Here is a 16,528-nt window from a genome sequence, read left to right as displayed (position 1 = left end):
GTTGCCTGGCTCCCACTGAAATTGGGGGCTGAGTGCTCTTGAAAAATGCAACCCATGGTCCGTGGTCTCTTTTCTGGCCAGGACTGAGGGGCATTGAACCGCACAGATTCTGTTTGATTGGTCTGGGAGCTGGAGAGCCAGAACAAGCAGAAAGACTGTCCGGCAGCCTCAAAGAACCCCCTTTAGATTCACTATAGCCTGGACCTGTTTCTTCTTGAGCCCACAGGTCTCCACAGTGACACCAGTCCGGTCTGTAATTTTTAACAGTATTGTAACATGCCATAAGCATATTTTATACAAGAAAAGAAATCATTAACAAACCGGAAGATCAGTAGTTTCTAGAAGAACTTTTGTATTAGAAAAAATGCCCATCTACGTTAAAAGTGAAGGACAAGAAACAGCACAGAAATGGTAAAGTATCAAGATTTTATTGTTTCCATATTTTTTTAAATTTTCAAACGAGACATTTGTTTAAAACAGCAGCGAGCAAGCACGTACGAGTTGAGAAAAAAGTGGCAGCGCAGGTAACTCCGTTTGGCTAATGCCCCTTCATGTACGAGATGTACATTTGATTTCTGAGCACCTTTTGTTTGTCTTGGTTTGTGTACAGTAAGGCAGTGGTTTTTCCATAAGGAATATATATATATATATTTAATTATCATTGTGAATTTTAATCACATGCAAATTAAATGAAATGTACAACTCAAAAATGTTACAACGGTGGAAATTTTTCTCAGAGCAAAGAAGCTTCTAATAGAAGACAAATACGGACACAACAACTTTAAAAAAGAAGGAAAGGAATAAACAACCTAAGGGCAGGCGCTATTGGCATGACAGCTCAAGCAGGGAAGATTGCGATTCCAGTGCAGCCTCCTCTTACCATAGGGAAGGGGGAAAGAATGGATGATTATCAGCAGATGTCTTCACCCGGCTCCCATGAAAGGCTTTACTCTAACCTGAGCAGCTCCACGTCGAAGATGAGGGTAGCATTGGGAGGGATGACTCCAGGATGGCCTGTGGCTCCATACGCCATGTCAGGCGTACAGGTCAGCTTTGCTCTTTGTCCTAAGCTCATCTAGTGTTTGGGTGTTGGAGAGGGGGGAGGGAGAAGGGGAAAGAATGTGTTAGGAGAAATACAATAGTCAAGTCACTAAGAAGCAGATTTGCAAAGTCAGTGAGAGTTTGGTCCCTAACTTGCTTGATGCTTTTGTAAATCTCACTAAGTCCTATTTGCATCTTTAGGCCCCAAATACCTGTGTAAATCTGGTCCCAACAATTTAGCCTCAGATTTCCTGGCTCCCAGTCCTGTTCTTTTACCACTGGATAACAGCCTCTCATTGGCAATATATAATAATCCTCTAGTGCCAGTTTTGTAACCCGACAGAATACCCTTTTGTGCCAGCGTAGGCCCACATTATTTCTTTATTAAGGCCTCCTCTGAGCTGCAGAGCTCTTGCAAAACCTGCTGACTGCAACGGGAGTTACAGATACCTGAGAAGTCACAAGAGGCACTCAACACCTAACAGGATCAAGGCTCTGGATTCAGAAAGGCCCCAATTCAGTAAGACACGTAAGCATGTGCTTAAATTGCCTGGGATGCATGTGGAGAAGTGCTTTGCTGAAGCCACCATGTGATTTCCAGAGTGCTTTGCATCTCCCATTTTTGTTGACATCATTGTCTTCAATGTTCAACCCATTAACCTCTCTCTTCCTGTTTCCCCATCTATCCAATGGGGATAATGCCACCAACCGCCCTCATAAGTGTGTTCCAAGGGCTAATGCATTCATGTTCCCATGGCACCTTGAGATCCTGACCTGGAAGGTGTTGTCAAAGTGTTCAGTAATTATTATTAATTCCAGTGTAACAATCCACTAGGTGGAGCTAGAGGGTAATTTGTTTCTAGGCAGATTATTGAAAAGGATTTAGGCTACATAATTAATGTAGGGAAGGTAGTCGGGGTGATCTGAGAGGCTATAAATTGACTTATGTGGAATCACTGCCAGAGCTTTAGCTGAGTCGGCGTCTAACAGGGATAAATCTGTTCCCCTTTTTGACCTTAAATGGTCTTTCAGATTCATGCTATTTTTGGGAGCCCATCGTGAGTTTTCATACTAGTCCCAGGACTAAGCATATACACATCTCGTCTCTCTGTGCCAACATCTACATCACGAAGCAAAAAGCATGGCACTTACAGGACATTTGCAAACCACCACATTATTCACTCTGTTTGTGTGTTATTTCCCTTCCTGATTTGTCTAGTTCAGGGGTTCTCAAACTTCATTGCAACGCGGCACCCTTTCAACAATAAAAATTACTACATGTCCTCAGGAGGGGGGACCGAAGCCTGAGCCTGCCCGAGCCCCAGGTGAGGGGGAGGGGCAAAGCCAAAGCCCAAGGGTTCGGCCAATGAGAATTGCGGGAAGCAGTGTGGGCCACTGGGAGCTGCAGGCAGCCATTCAAATGTAAACAAACTGTCTGGCGGCCCTCCGGCGGATTACCCTGATGGGCCGCAGGTTGCCCACCACTGCCCTAGACTCCCTGGGTGCTCACCCTTACCTGAGCCTCTCGACTTTATGGTGCTCACCCCTACTGGGGCTCACAAACTGCATAGCCATGCTGTCCTGATTGCAAGCGAGAGCCCTCTCCTTGCTTTACTGCCCCACCCTGACTGGGCCTGGGGCTCACAGACGGAGCACTAGGTGAAGCTAACTCCCCCCTTTGAGCACCTTTACAGGTATGCGACAGCGTGGAGGTGTGGCCTCCCTCAGAGACTGACAGAGAGGGACAGCCATGCAGCCTACAGACACTGAAGCCTTAATGACTTGAGGGCAGTTTCTTTTTCCTTGCCCTTGGTTTAACATTGATCATTGAACATTACATGGTGCAGTGATGAGTGGAAAGTCATAGAGACTTAACAGCACAGTTCAGTATCCTATTCAGAGAGGGTCAAATTCAGTGGAAGGCATCAAATGCAGCAGGACTGGCCTTCTACTGTGCAACTGCACGGATGCTGCTCCATGACACACTACCATGCTGGATCATTGTAGGGGCTGGGTGGGTTGCACTGATGAGGTGGATCTATAAGCCAACCCTCCGCTCACCTTGTAGAGGGGGAGCTTAGGAGGTTGTGGATGCTGAGTGATTTACAGACAGGAGAGGATTCCATCCTCCACAGCCCACCTGGAGAAGCATGTGCAAAGCCTAGCCATCACGATCAACCCCTGAGTTCTGGCCATCGCTATTAGGATAATCAATGGAGGACTAAGAAATATTACATTAGTATGCACCTCACCATCAGAAAAACCATCCAGGATTATAGATTGTGATTTTCACTTGCTTACCCGGATGTTAAACCATCATTATTGTACTGAACATGCTGGCATGCACTCCACCTAATTTGAAATTCAGCCAGCATCATCCTTCTGTACCTGTGCAGCTCCTTCCTCAAATCCTTTAATGACTTCTTGTCTGCCGATCTTGAACCTGAAAGGCTTGTTTCGGTCTCTGGAGGAATCAAACTTCTTTCCATTCTGTAGCATCCCTGCCAAAACAACACAAACGATTTCAGTCCCAACTAAGCTTGAAGTTAAGTGCTGAGGGGATGGAGTGAAGACTGATGTGCTGGTCAGATCAATCAAATATTTCCTTTTTTAAAAAAGGCTAATCCAAGATTTATAAGGCAAGAGAACCTCAAGCATCACAGGTTCTAACAGGAAGTAACTGAGTGTAAAACTGTATTGTGATGATTTGTATTGAGTAGCAGCTAGAAACCCCAACCAAGTCTGGGGCCTCTGTTGTGCTAGGCACTGTACAAACACACCTAAAGCTAAATAGCCTTTACAAGCTAAATGCCAAGGGGACACAGAGTGGGCAGAAAACACAGGCACAGAGTGGGGAAGCCATTTGCCCAAGGTCAGAGTGCGGGTCTGTGGCAGAACTAAGATAAGAGCCCAGATCTCTCGCCCAGTCCAATGACCTCATCCCTAGAGCGGGGGTTCTCAAAGTTTGTCATCGCGAGCCTCCCTAAGCTACGAAACAAAAGCAATTGCGCCTCCTCATAGCTTCCAAAGGCAACACACGGAACTGAGAGTCCTACATGCCACAGAGTACAAGTAATAAAGTAAAAGGGCTTTGAGCAATAGAGCTATAGTAAGGTCATAAAGCACCTCCTGCGTTAGTTCACAGTTCTGTTCAAAGCACACACATTGCAGCAGCTAAATAACACTACCTGGACATTAGGTAAACTCATTAGGGAACTCAGACCACCAAACAATTATCAGTTGTGTCAGTAGCCACCACTCCTATCTTATCAGTGGGGGGAGTGAGCTTGTTTCCACAAAGTACACCGCCACCTCGATATAATGCCACCCGATATAACACACATTTGGATATAACGCGGTAAAGCAGTGCTCCGGGGGGTGTGTGGCTGCGCACTCCGGTGGATCAAAGCAAGTTCAATATAACACAGTTTCACCTATAATGCGGTAAGATTTTTTTGGCTCCCAAGGACAGCGTTATATCGGGGTAGAGGTGTGGTTGCATTTGACGTCTTGTCCCCATCCCCCGATCTCACAGGCCCTGGGATGAGGAGACGGGCTCGTGGGGGTTGGGCTCACAGGCAGGGAGTGGGGCCCTCCTTTAGTGCCGGTGTCCCGTAGGTGGGGTTCCAGGGCAGGGGGGCAAAGCAGGGGAGTCAGAGCATGGCAATCGCTGGTCCACCTGCACTGTGAGCTCCATGTAGGTCCGGTGCAGTAGGATGTGGGTGTGAAGCTGGTAGCCAGGACTGGCCACCGCTGTCATGGTCCCCAGGGCTGGAGAAGCTGGGGCCAAGGTGGGACCACCAGCAGCTGGGACCAGCTGGTTACTCTCGTGTGTGTCACCTCTGGCAGGAAATGCACAGGCCCCAGCTCCCTCTGGGACCTGACCTGACCATCCACAGAGACTCCACACCAATGGCAGCTGTGACATGGTGTCTGGGGTGAATCACTACCACCTGCTTACAGCATGAGGGAGTCTTGTCTGCCCACCTTGGGGCATTCTCCCAAAGCTTCCAGCTGCAGGCAACACACGCACTCCACTGTGGGCTCCATAAACCCCACCTTTTCCCTCTGCAGGCTAGAGATTTACACACCCCACCTTGTACACTAGAACGCCCAGTTCCTTGTTTCCTGGACAGCCACAATGTACACCGATCCATTGTCTCCAGGGAAGCCATTCACCCCAGTTTACTGGCTTCACCTTGGTCCAACACTCGACTTAGCACAAGGCACTAGACGTGTCTACAGTACAACCAAATAAAAGTTTAGCTACCAAAGCTTGAATTAAAGATTCAAATAAGAGGATTGGAAACATAAGAGTTACAGGTAAAAGAAAAATATCAAATGCATTCTAGAGCCTATACTTATTAACAAGTTCCTTTCCTGTCAAGTACGGTATTTCTCACCCAATGGTCAGTCCTTGCAGCACTGGTCCGGTCCAGAAAGCTGGGATCACTTTTAAGGAGACACTTTTAAGGAGACACTAGCAGAGTGTCGCCTCCCTAGTGTGGATGTCGACCGTTGTCAGTGTTGATTGAGTCAGTTCTGAGACCCACCCTGCCACAGGTGACAAGTTTCACCTCCATCAGTTTTGGAAACCAACATTCTCATGTTAAATGGTTTCCACCCTGCTAGTTCTTAGCTTTTGGGTATAGACCACACACAAAGAGACCCCTTCAGCGAAATAGCGAGAAGATGGTTGGGCTCAGCTGTAATATACCTGCCAGGGCATGCCTGTGCCGCAACAGCTCTCTGGTGTGCGCAGCCAAGCTCCGGCAACAGGGAACAGGAAGGAAGCTCAGAGCCTACTTTGCACAGGGGCCACCACCTGATGGAGGCACCAAACTGGAAATGAACAGCAGTGGTGGAAAGGTTCTTTCTGGTTCAGCCCTGCTCCCCAGGGACAAGTGGCAGCTCAGTAGTGCAGGAGGTGGGGGTGGGGGCTAGAGCACAACATTCCAAGTGGCAACTAATCTTTCCCAGGAAGGAACCGGCGGGGGAGGGGGGCTTCGACAGAAAGTCCTGTCTGTTTGCTGAATGAGAAAGAAGGCCCTAAGTCAGTTTAAATTCAGGCTATTTATCCAAAAGCCCTTTCTTTGTCTGTTGGCCTCTGGAAAATCCAGTTTGAACTAATATATGTGTATCTCTCCACTGGATGGTACTTCTCTGGAGGTGCTACAACCTGAGTGAATTTGCCTAATCACTGTCCAACCCTGCCCCATTGTTCTTAGTTCCTGGAGGAGCTGAGGTCATCCTCTCCCATGGGATTACATACAATCCCTGGCCCACAATGATACATAGAATCATAGAATAGAATATCAGCGTTGGAAGGGACCTCAGGAGGTCATCTAGTCCAACTCCCTGCTCAAAGCAGGACCAATCCCCAGACAGATTTTTGCCCCATATCCCTATGTGGCCCCCTCAAGGATTGAACTCACAACCCTAGATTTAGCAGGCCAACGCTTAAACCACTGAGCTATCCCTCCCCTCCCATTATATTAAACTTAATACAATAAGATCTCCCCAAAGATATTGCAGGAAATTGCCACATCTGCCAAACTTACAACATTTAAAATCTACACAATCCCTGCAATAAAACAACAAATAAATAAAGCAATTGAAATATTCATAAACACCACCAAGATTATTATCACATGCACCTATAGATAATTCACTAACCCTCTCAAAACTGTTGTTTCTTCAGTCTCAAATCACCCTCTTCCGAAAAATCGCAAGGGGGGAAAAGGGCAATATTATAGCAATGGTAGGTCAAGTACATAGTGTTTCTGTTAAGGTACAATATTAAAAGCATAACTACTAATACAAAATACTATGTGTATCATATGCAGTATAGATAGCCAGGTGAATGTTGCTATGTGTGGTCCTGAGCTAAAGCCCATTTAAGTCAATGGGTGTCCTTTCACTGACTTCAGTGGCCTTTGAATTAGGACAGTGATTTTCAACCCATGGTCAGCAGGCCCTTGGGGATCCACAGACGATGTCCAAGGGGTCCACGAAAGGTTGTTGTTACCACACAACAGTTTTCAACCAGTGGTCTGTGGACCCCTGGGGATCCACCGACTATGTCTAAGATTTCCAAAGGGGTCCGTATCTCTAGTTGAAATTTTTTAGCAGTCCATAAATGAAAAAAGGTTGAAAACCAATGAATTAGGGCATATATTACATTTAATTGTAGTGCCGCAAACCTTCTGCCATAGGAACCTTGAGCCAAATGTGCCAACAGTTAAATCTGTGTAAATAGGGAGCAATTCTCTTGACTTGTTACTGCAACTGGAATTATTTAGTCTGCAGAAGAGAAGAATGAGGGAGGATTTGATAGTTGCTTTCAACTACCTAAAAGTGGATTCCAAAGAGGATGGATCTAGACTGTTCTCAGTGGTAGCAGATGACAGAACAAGGAGTAATGGTCTCAAGTTGCAGTGGGAGATTTAGGTTGGATTAAAAAAATTTTCATTAGGAGAGGGGGTGGAAGCACTGAATGGGGTTATTAGGAGGTGTGGTGAAAAAATCTTTTTTTTTAAGATCTGGCTTGACAAAGCCCTGGCTGGGATGATTTAGTTGGAGATTGGTCCTGCTTTGAGCAAGGGGTTGGACTAGATGACCTCCTGAGGTCCCTTCCAACCCTCATAGTCTATGATTCTATGAATTCTGCACCAGAGTAACTAACAAAAAATTTGCCTCGTTGTACATAGGAGTAATTCAAATTATTAGAGCTGGTTGCAGAAATTTAGAGAGAACCATATTCCATTCCACCATTGTGCATCACAGGAGGGTTGGACAGGAGTTGAAGTTTTCTTTTTTTTTTCTTCTTTCTTTCTCTTCTTTTTTTTTTTTTCTTTCAGTCAGTCTCTTGTACTTGAGAAAGAGAAAAACAAAAAGGCACACACAGTGTATGTGTGTAGGTAGAGAAGTCATCACTCCCCCCCACTCATCTTACACCTTCATTCGCCAGTTCATCATCACTGCAAAGGTACAGTTCACATAGATTCACAGCCAGGAATTTTTCACTGTGTCAGGCAAGAGCACTACCTGCTCCCCAGTAAACAACAGATTAAGCTCAGCATCTTCCTTCTTCTCTTGCCCAGGGGGAAGGACTATACTTTAGGTGCATGCATACCTCTCAGTGTCCCTAATCTCAGCCCCAAAGTTACCTCAGTGCCACCCAAACTTCATGACCCCTCACTTTTTAACTGCTGAAAATTATCTGCATTAGAAATAAACACTCTTGGTATAGAGTGTGACGGTGCACCCCTAAGGCTTTATGGAAATATGCATATGAATGTATATATGACATAACTGGAATATGTTTTATGCTACATATGTCATGTAACATATCTCTGTAAAGGTTATGATCTACTGAATCTATTCATCCTATTTGTATGCATGTGTCATTGTTGTATTTGAAGTTATGAATATCGGCTGCGTACTTGCTTGATTTCTAAGTAGCCTTAGTAAAGCATTTGGTCAGCTTCTTGAGAAAGGAATGTGCAAATTATGTGCCCAATCAAGAAACACTTAAAGGACAATGAACCTTGGAAGGCTCCAATCCACATAAGAAGTCTACCTGAGGACGTTCAGGGTAGCATGTAAACAACAGCTGCTGCCTGTAAAAACTGAGTCATGCATGGACATGTGACTTGCCCATGTGATTTCAAAACTCCATCTTGGAGCTGGACTTTGCATAGGAGAGAGGAGGGGGTCTCCACCCACAAGAGAAAGTCTATTTAAACCCATGGGAGACCCCCTCCATTTGGTCTTCAGCTGGCTAAAGAGATAACCTCTCCACCCCCAAGGACACCTGAAAGAAACTGGAACAAAGGACAGTAACTACAGGGGGTGTGAGTGATTGCTGGACCCAGACTAGAAGGAGACTAGTCTGTAAAAGGAAGCTTACTGGAATTCCTCTGAGGGTGAGGTTTTTATCTGTATTCAGTTTTCTTACTGTATGAGACATACTTAGACTTGTGTGTTCTATTTTATTTTGCTTGGTAATTCACTTTGTTCTGTCTATTACTACTTGGAACCACTTAAATCCTACTTTCTGTATTTAATAAAATCACTTTTTACTTATTAATTAACCCAGAGTATGTATTAATACCTGGGGGGAGGGGCAAACAGCTGTGCATATCTCTCTATCAGTGTTATAGAGGGCGAACAATTTATGAGTTTACCCTGCATAAGCTTTATACAGGGTAAAGTGGATTTATTTGGGGTTTGGACCCCATTAGGAGTTGGGCATCCGAGTGTTAAAGACAGGAACACTTCTCAAGTTGCTTTTAGTTCAGTCTGCAGCTTTGGGGTAAGTGGTTCAGACCCTGGGTCTGTGTTGGAGCAGACGGGAGTATCTGGCTCAACAAGACAGGGTGCTGGAGTCCAAAGCTGGCAGGGAAAGCAGGGGCAGAAGTAGTCTTGGCACATCAACTGGCAGCCCCCAGGGTTTTTTTGTGATCCATCCCGTCACACAGAGGTTACAGCAAAAGTCTTACAAACACCAATGGGAGGAATCCCACAGAATTTCAAATTTTCTGCATGAATCATTTCTTGTGCCCCTCACTGTGGGTCTTTGTCACACATTGATTCTGTCCCATATTTGGGCTTTGGCAGTTGGAGAGCATGGCTGCTTGGGAGACAGTGAAGGGAGAATGCTTGTGGGAAGGACAGGCTCCATACCCAGAGGTGTAGTCCGGACATGAACCCCAACTTGAGCAGCTTTCTATTTCTTTTCCTGCCTAGGTTAACATGTTTACCCCCTAGGAATAAACATGATCTTTTGTTGAAAAAGATTAGCTGACTGTGACTGTATTTTTCACCACTGAGTCGTTCCACCAGTTTATAGTCACCTAAGAAAAGTTCCTAAGTATTTCTGAGAGAATTTTAGCACAAGAGAGATGGTGATTGGAGAGATGTGTATTGGCATTTGGTGCCATGACAGACAATTACTAACTCAAATTACAGGAGAAGTAAAGACTGATGGTTACTTTTGAGCTTCTGTTGCCACTATATATTTAAATCAAGGTCGATATTTAAAAGGCAAATGCAGGCAGCTTAGCTGTTTTCCTTTCCTGTCCTTTCCTTTCCTTTCCATATTATATATACTGAATATAGAGCGAGAGCAACACAATTAATTATTTAATATGCAGCTGACATTGGCCAACAGGGACACAATAGACAACTATTCAATAATGCATTACAGTACGCCATATATCAGTGTTATGTACAACCACAAGGCAAAATGACTGAGCCTTGCATGTTGGTTGGCTTCATAGTCAAGGGAATGACACGCAAATGTCTAGTTCATTCCATAGGAAGACATTATTCTGTCTTAACTGCTTTATAGATTTGTATATTTTCAAAAGGGAAGAAAGCGTAGATTTGGCTTCAAGGCCAAAATGAGTTTCATAGGATTTCCATATCAACCGTAAGGATAGCTACAGATCCTCTACTGCCCCCGGCCTAAAATTAAGACATTGTTTTAGGGCCTAATTCTGCTACCCTTACTCACGCTGAGTAGTGCATTACTCCATGAGTAGTCCCATTGCAATCAATGGGATGACTTGCAGAGTAAGGTACTACTTTATGGGAGTAAGGGTGTTTTAGTTGGGCCATTAGTGGGCATGCTACAAAACCATGCAATACATTTTTATATCAATATTTTAAACAGCATGTACAGCCATGGAAATAGTTTGCATCTACCCAATAAATATCAAATATACAGTGGTAGCAGATTACACAGTAATATACTATATTATATTGGGGTAGGGCTCTGTGTTCCAGATCCTTGGCTGTGGCCAAGGAATACAAAGTACAATCGAGGAGTGTGGCGGGGATTCAAGGTGGGACTACCCAAGGAGTGAGGTACTGCACCATGTGAATGTCAGTAGCAGAACCTGGCCCAAAGAAAGGAAACACCTCTAACATCTAATCAAACAAGATAAAATAACAATATAATCAGGCATCCTCTTCCTTCTCAGTCTCGCTATCTCACCCTCATGTACACATTAATCACCCTGATCTTCCTCCTGTCCGTAGATGCACATGCCTGCAACTGAGGTATCCTGCCAATGGACTTGACACTGTGTCATAGGTTCACCACTATGGTACGTGTGTGTGTGTATGTGTGAACACATGGGTGAGCATCTCCAGTTACTAATCCTGGTGGATATACTTCCTAATACAAATTGGCAATGATTCTATTACATATTCTTTTCATGATAGTGCGCCAGAATGTCATATAACCTACAATGACCTTATTGTTCTGGGCGGGATTGGCAACACTTTGGTTTACCAAATCTCCTTCTCACACTGGTTGCACTCCCTTCTGAATACAGGCTGTGCTGAAAGCTTCACGCGGCAACTTCGCACACTGGATTCCCTTGCCAAAGCTAGTGACAAGCTTCCCAAAGGTTGTGTATGTCTAGGAGGGAGGGTACTGGATTTAGAGGTTGTCTGTATTCAGGGACAATAAACTTGACCATGAAAAGAAATATTATTAATGAATTACCCCTTAGTGCCAATCTGTTAACATGGTATTTTGACCCTGGGGAGCATTCATTATTTTTAAAATACCCATCTCCCATACCCCAAGTGAATGTCTTAAGAATGCCCTCTTTCCTATAGCCCCCTTGCTGGTAAGTTCTTTGTTACATTCAATTTACTTTATGCACAACATAGTTATGCTTCTAATGTGGAAGATCATCTTACTGAAACCTTATTGCTGTCAAACAGAGCAACCATCTAACACCTTGCAAAGGATTTAGCAACCACTGAGCTATTAAGTATTTGGGTGCAACAGAGAGAAACTCTTTAGAAACAGCAAGACAAATACATGGGAAGAAAAGAGAGGCAAATGTTAGAAAGAAACAGTTATGATTTACAGAAAAGGGAGCCAACTGCCTCAGCCGTGAAAGAAGACACAGTCAATACAGCAAGGTCACTAATACTCTAAATAAGTCAGACGCAGACAATGCAGTTCAAACATGATCTCATACATCTATCAAATATGCACAGTGCAGAAGTCAAACACTAGTATAATTATCTTGGGCATCCAGCACTCTGATCTGTATTGGGAAATTATCTCAGAAATGTATTTTATTTTGAGGTCACTGGATAATAGTATTAGCAGGTGTTATGCAATAGCCTCTCCCCTGCAAATGTCCTGAAAGTTACTAACACACCATCTCCTCCAGTCACAGATTCCATGTTGGAAAATAAGACATGATATCACTGGCACCAGTGGGATAAGAGCACACAGGACTTCATGGTGCCTCACTTAGGGTTTCCAACCATCCAGGATTGGCCTGGAGTCTCCGGGAATTAAAGATTAATCTTTAATTAAAGATTATGTCCTGTGATGAAATCTCCAGGAATACATCCAATCAAAACTGGCAACCCTACCCTCACTTCAGCACAAATATCTACAGTTTCCAGTGCAGAAGGGTGAAATAGATCACTGCTTTTATGTAAGGCCCTAATAGCCTGGTCAAGGATGGACAGAGACATTAAGGGTATGTCTACACTGAATTGTAAACTCAGGTCAGTGGGACTTGGGCTTGTGGACTCAGTGTTTCCAAACCCACACTTGAGCATCTGCATTGCATTGTAAACTTGGGCTTACAATTGCTGGACCCAGCTCTCACAGCCATGCTAACACGTCCATACTGTACTCTGCAGACCTTCTGACTTGGGTCTGCGGCTTGACCCAACTGTAACTGCAACCATACTGTAAAATGACGGGTCTCGACCCAAGTCACGGCAGGACTCAGGCTCTGATCCCCTCCCCTAGCAGGTTCCTAGGACCCAGGCCATGAGTGCTTGCTGACCTGAGTCAGACTGATTTGTGCATGGACAGAAGAAAGGCTTGGGATCAGACCTGAGTCAGAGGGTTTAGTGTATAATGTAGACATCCCTGAGGGTTTGTCTATATTCAAATAAAAAACCAGAGCACCGAGTCTCAGAGACCAGGTCAGCTGACTTGGGCTTGCAGGGCTCGGGCTGTGGTACCATAAAACTGCAGTGCAGACATTCTGGCTCAAGCCGTAGCCTGGCCTCCGAGACCCCCCTCTTCTCCCACCCCAGCCCCCTTGCAGAGTTTCAGAGCTTGGGCTCCAGCCTGAGCACAAAATCTACACTGAAATTTTATAGCCCCAGAGCCCAAGACCTGCGAGTCCAAATCAGCTGACCCGGGCCAGCCGCAGCCATGTTGCGAGTCTTTTATTGCAGTGCAGACCTACCTAAGTGACGTCCCGAAGGCTATCCAGTGGGTCACAGGCAGAGTGTGATTTAAAACTCAGGACTTCCTGATTTGCATCCCAAACTTATTCCTCTAGATCATTCTGCCTCAGGTCCTTCAGACTGTCTGTTTGGGGACCTGTTAAGAAGTCACTTACTGCACAGTAATGTGCATACTGACAGCACTCTATAAATAATATGTGATAATGGTTAACTCCAGCCTTTGTGTGAACCCTGCCAAGGGTTTATTAACAAAGTATATACAATATCATCAGCATTTTATGGTCAGAGGTGTCATCCTGCTTTATGACTGCACATTAGTACATCTACACCCTTTATCTTTGTCATTGGCACCAACGTTCCAGGGAGCGCCTTACTCACAGCCCGTTATTTTTCCAGATTGTTACAAAATCTATCATCTTTTTTAAAAATATAGGTTATACTGATCAAAGGTGCAAATCTGTTAAACTGTGTATAATTTATTCTTCCCAGATGCTAGGAACAAGTCTGCTTTCACACAGACTAGTGTTTCCCAATCTTGTTTTCAATGTAAACAGTGCTTCATGTGCTCCAGTGCAGACACCAGCAGTGTTATATATATCCCTCTGCCAGTAAACTCTCAGACTACATGCTGAAATACTGTCAGCTGAGACAATCTCTTTATGCCATTTTGACCAGGTTGCTGCTGGTAAAAGGCCAGATCTTCAGCTGGTGTAAACTGGCACAGCTCCACTGACGTCAGCAGATTCACACCAGCTGAGGATCTGGCTTAAAATCATGTAATATTAAAGTGAACCAAGCCCTAGAGAGTATTCTGTAGAGAGCAATCCTGAAAGGAGATGGCATTGTGTGGGACTGTGATCAAAGCAGGGGAGTGAGAGTCTTAATGACTTAGTTCTGCCCATCAACTACCTGTGGGACCTTGACCAAGTAACCAAACCTCAGTTTGCCCTTCTATAAAATAGAGATTACTGATTTGACCAAGTCAGACAGCGAATCGGTGGCACAACCAGGAATAACAGTATTAATTATGAGGTTTAACCTAACTCAGGGGTCTAGGGAGGTTTAATTGAGGAATACTTCTCAAGTGCCTTCAGAGCTTCAGCTGAAAGGGGCTATGGCAGCACTGATTGTTGTTATAAATAGATCTTCTCCAGCTGTAACTTTTGATTCTATGATCTTATCAAACTAACTCAGGGAAAAGTGGCAGCTGTTATCTTGACAGATGGGACCCAGGCACAGCTCTGCAGGACATTAGACAGTAGGCTCTCTGAAGAACAATAGGAATTTCTAAGCGCTTGTTTCTATTTTCATGTTCTTAACAAGCCACACAGATTCTTCTAGACTAACCAGGAGATCACAAGCAAAGAGAATGAAAAATAAACATTTTAGGGGCAAACTGTTGAGTAGTTTGGGTCCCAAATTTAGGAAGGGGCAAATTTGTAAAGGGGCTTCAATCCAGCCTCTGTTTGTAATTCCCTTTGGAGATTCATAAAATCTAGAGATAAAAAAGACCTGTTGGATCACCCAGTCCCAGATACTACAGGGCTGTTCCCTACAGTCCATTCGCTAGTGTTTTGACTAGCCTAAGGATCCCAAGCAATAGAGCTTTCACCACTTCCTAGGAGGACTTTTCCACATACGGCTACATCTTAGTTAGGAAATTTGCCCTCCGGTTGTGCACACAAATGGGGCTCACATTTGTAATGCTATCATTGGTGCAGATATGTCAGAGTGCTCAAAAATAGCGCATGCAAGAGACTGTGTGGACAAAACTGCACAGGTACAAACAGAGGCAATTTTTGAAATTTTGGCTCCCTATGAAGAGAAATGTTTGCAGGAGAACATTTTATTTTAAACTGATTTTTTTTTATCTTGACCATGTCCCTTCAATGTGGAAGTGTTTGTATCCAAAAGAAAAAGGAGAATTACAAAATTTACTGTAAAACCATCTTTTTAAAAAATTAAAGAATAATCAAATATATATAATACAAATAACTTTACTGTGTTTCAGTGTTTCCTACAGGTTACTGAAAATCAAAGGCAAGCTATGTTTAATTATCAGAGGTGTACTGTGAATTGGTAAAGACTCAGTTTTCAAAAACCCTCTGATCACATTTAAGGACAAACATTGTGACCCACACTGGACAGGAAGTAATAGGTGTTATGTGTACAAGAGACCCCAGCACCTATTTTCAGTAGCTCTTTAAATCCAAAGTTGAGCTGTGACTGACATAACATAGGGGCAACCCTGCATTGTTTAGCCAGATAAAACTTCCGTTGGCGTCAATAGGAATAAAATGTGAACAAGCTGTACCATCTTTCAAAGCAAAACTAAGTGCCATCATCCTTAGCATCATTTGAAACAAAGGGCATTTGTATGGGAATTCAGTTCAATGGAAGTAATAGCAGGTACAAACAACAAAGACAAAATCACAGCAAATATCTTGGTGGCATAACAGAGGGGAAAACAGAAACAAACACCTGTTGCGAGTGAGCTCAGCAGGAACAATGGGAAAGTGTTGCACAAACAGCAGGACCAACACACCAGTTGATGCAATGGGAGATAGAAAGACTTCAGGCTCCAAAACAAACAATTTATGGATGATGACATTAAATGAAAATATGGAGGGATGGGAAAATTCTGCATCCACTCACAGGACTGGTTATGGACTGATAAGTCACTGGTTTTTATCACCCCAGGTTAGTAGAGACTGAAAGTGATTGCCATTTGAAGGTTGTCCTATATGAAGCAAGTTAGTGATCTCAGTTCCTATCAGACAAGCATCCACATGAATGGGGCTCTTAATCTAGCTGGAAGACAGGTAGGAGTATGGCTATCTGCTCTTTAGGTTTTTTCCACCTGTTTTGCAATGGCTTCAGTGAGGCAAGAGCTTTCTTTGAGGTGTTCAGGTCTAGTAACACATAATGAGGGAAGATTTGTTCTCAGCATCAGAGCTGTGCTCGGGAGCACTCCATTCCACACTTGAAAAGAGCTGAGTGTCGCACGTTACATGATGCAGTCATTCTGTTAAACACCGATTTCTTTATTCGAATGGTTCTCTCTGCCATGCCATGCAGATATCTTGGATTGGAATGTGAGTGCAAGTCTGCAAGATCTTGCAACATTACCCATTTCTTTGCTTACACGTGGAATGTGATCATGCACTAACTCCTAGGAATACCTGGAGTTATAAATATGACAACCGCTGCATGTGCTACATCATTAATATCATTACAA

The 16,528-nt window shown here is 44.1% G+C and overlaps 1 protein-coding gene across 1 annotated transcript in view; it reads right to left on the bottom strand.

Annotated features, from left to right (window-relative positions):
- Positions 1–437: 437 nt before the first annotated feature.
- The window catches only part of FKBP1B (FKBP prolyl isomerase 1B), a 52,452-nt gene continuing 36,361 nt past the window's right edge, over positions 438–16,528 (bottom strand). The window contains exons 3-4 of the mRNA XM_039531616.1: positions 3,430–3,542; positions 438–1,075 (exon numbers count right to left, since the gene is read on the bottom strand). Coding sequence (XP_039387550.1) covers positions 947–1,075; positions 3,430–3,542 — 242 coding nt within the window. The 3' untranslated portion in view covers positions 438–946. The remainder of the gene's footprint in view (positions 1,076–3,429; positions 3,543–16,528) is intronic.

Source organism: Mauremys reevesii, linkage group 3 (assembly GCF_016161935.1).
Source record: "Mauremys reevesii isolate NIE-2019 linkage group 3, ASM1616193v1, whole genome shotgun sequence".
NCBI lineage: Eukaryota > Metazoa > Chordata > Testudines > Geoemydidae > Mauremys > Mauremys reevesii.
The sequence above is the reverse complement of the archived record's forward strand: the minus strand, read 5'-3'. Positions and strand labels throughout refer to the sequence as shown.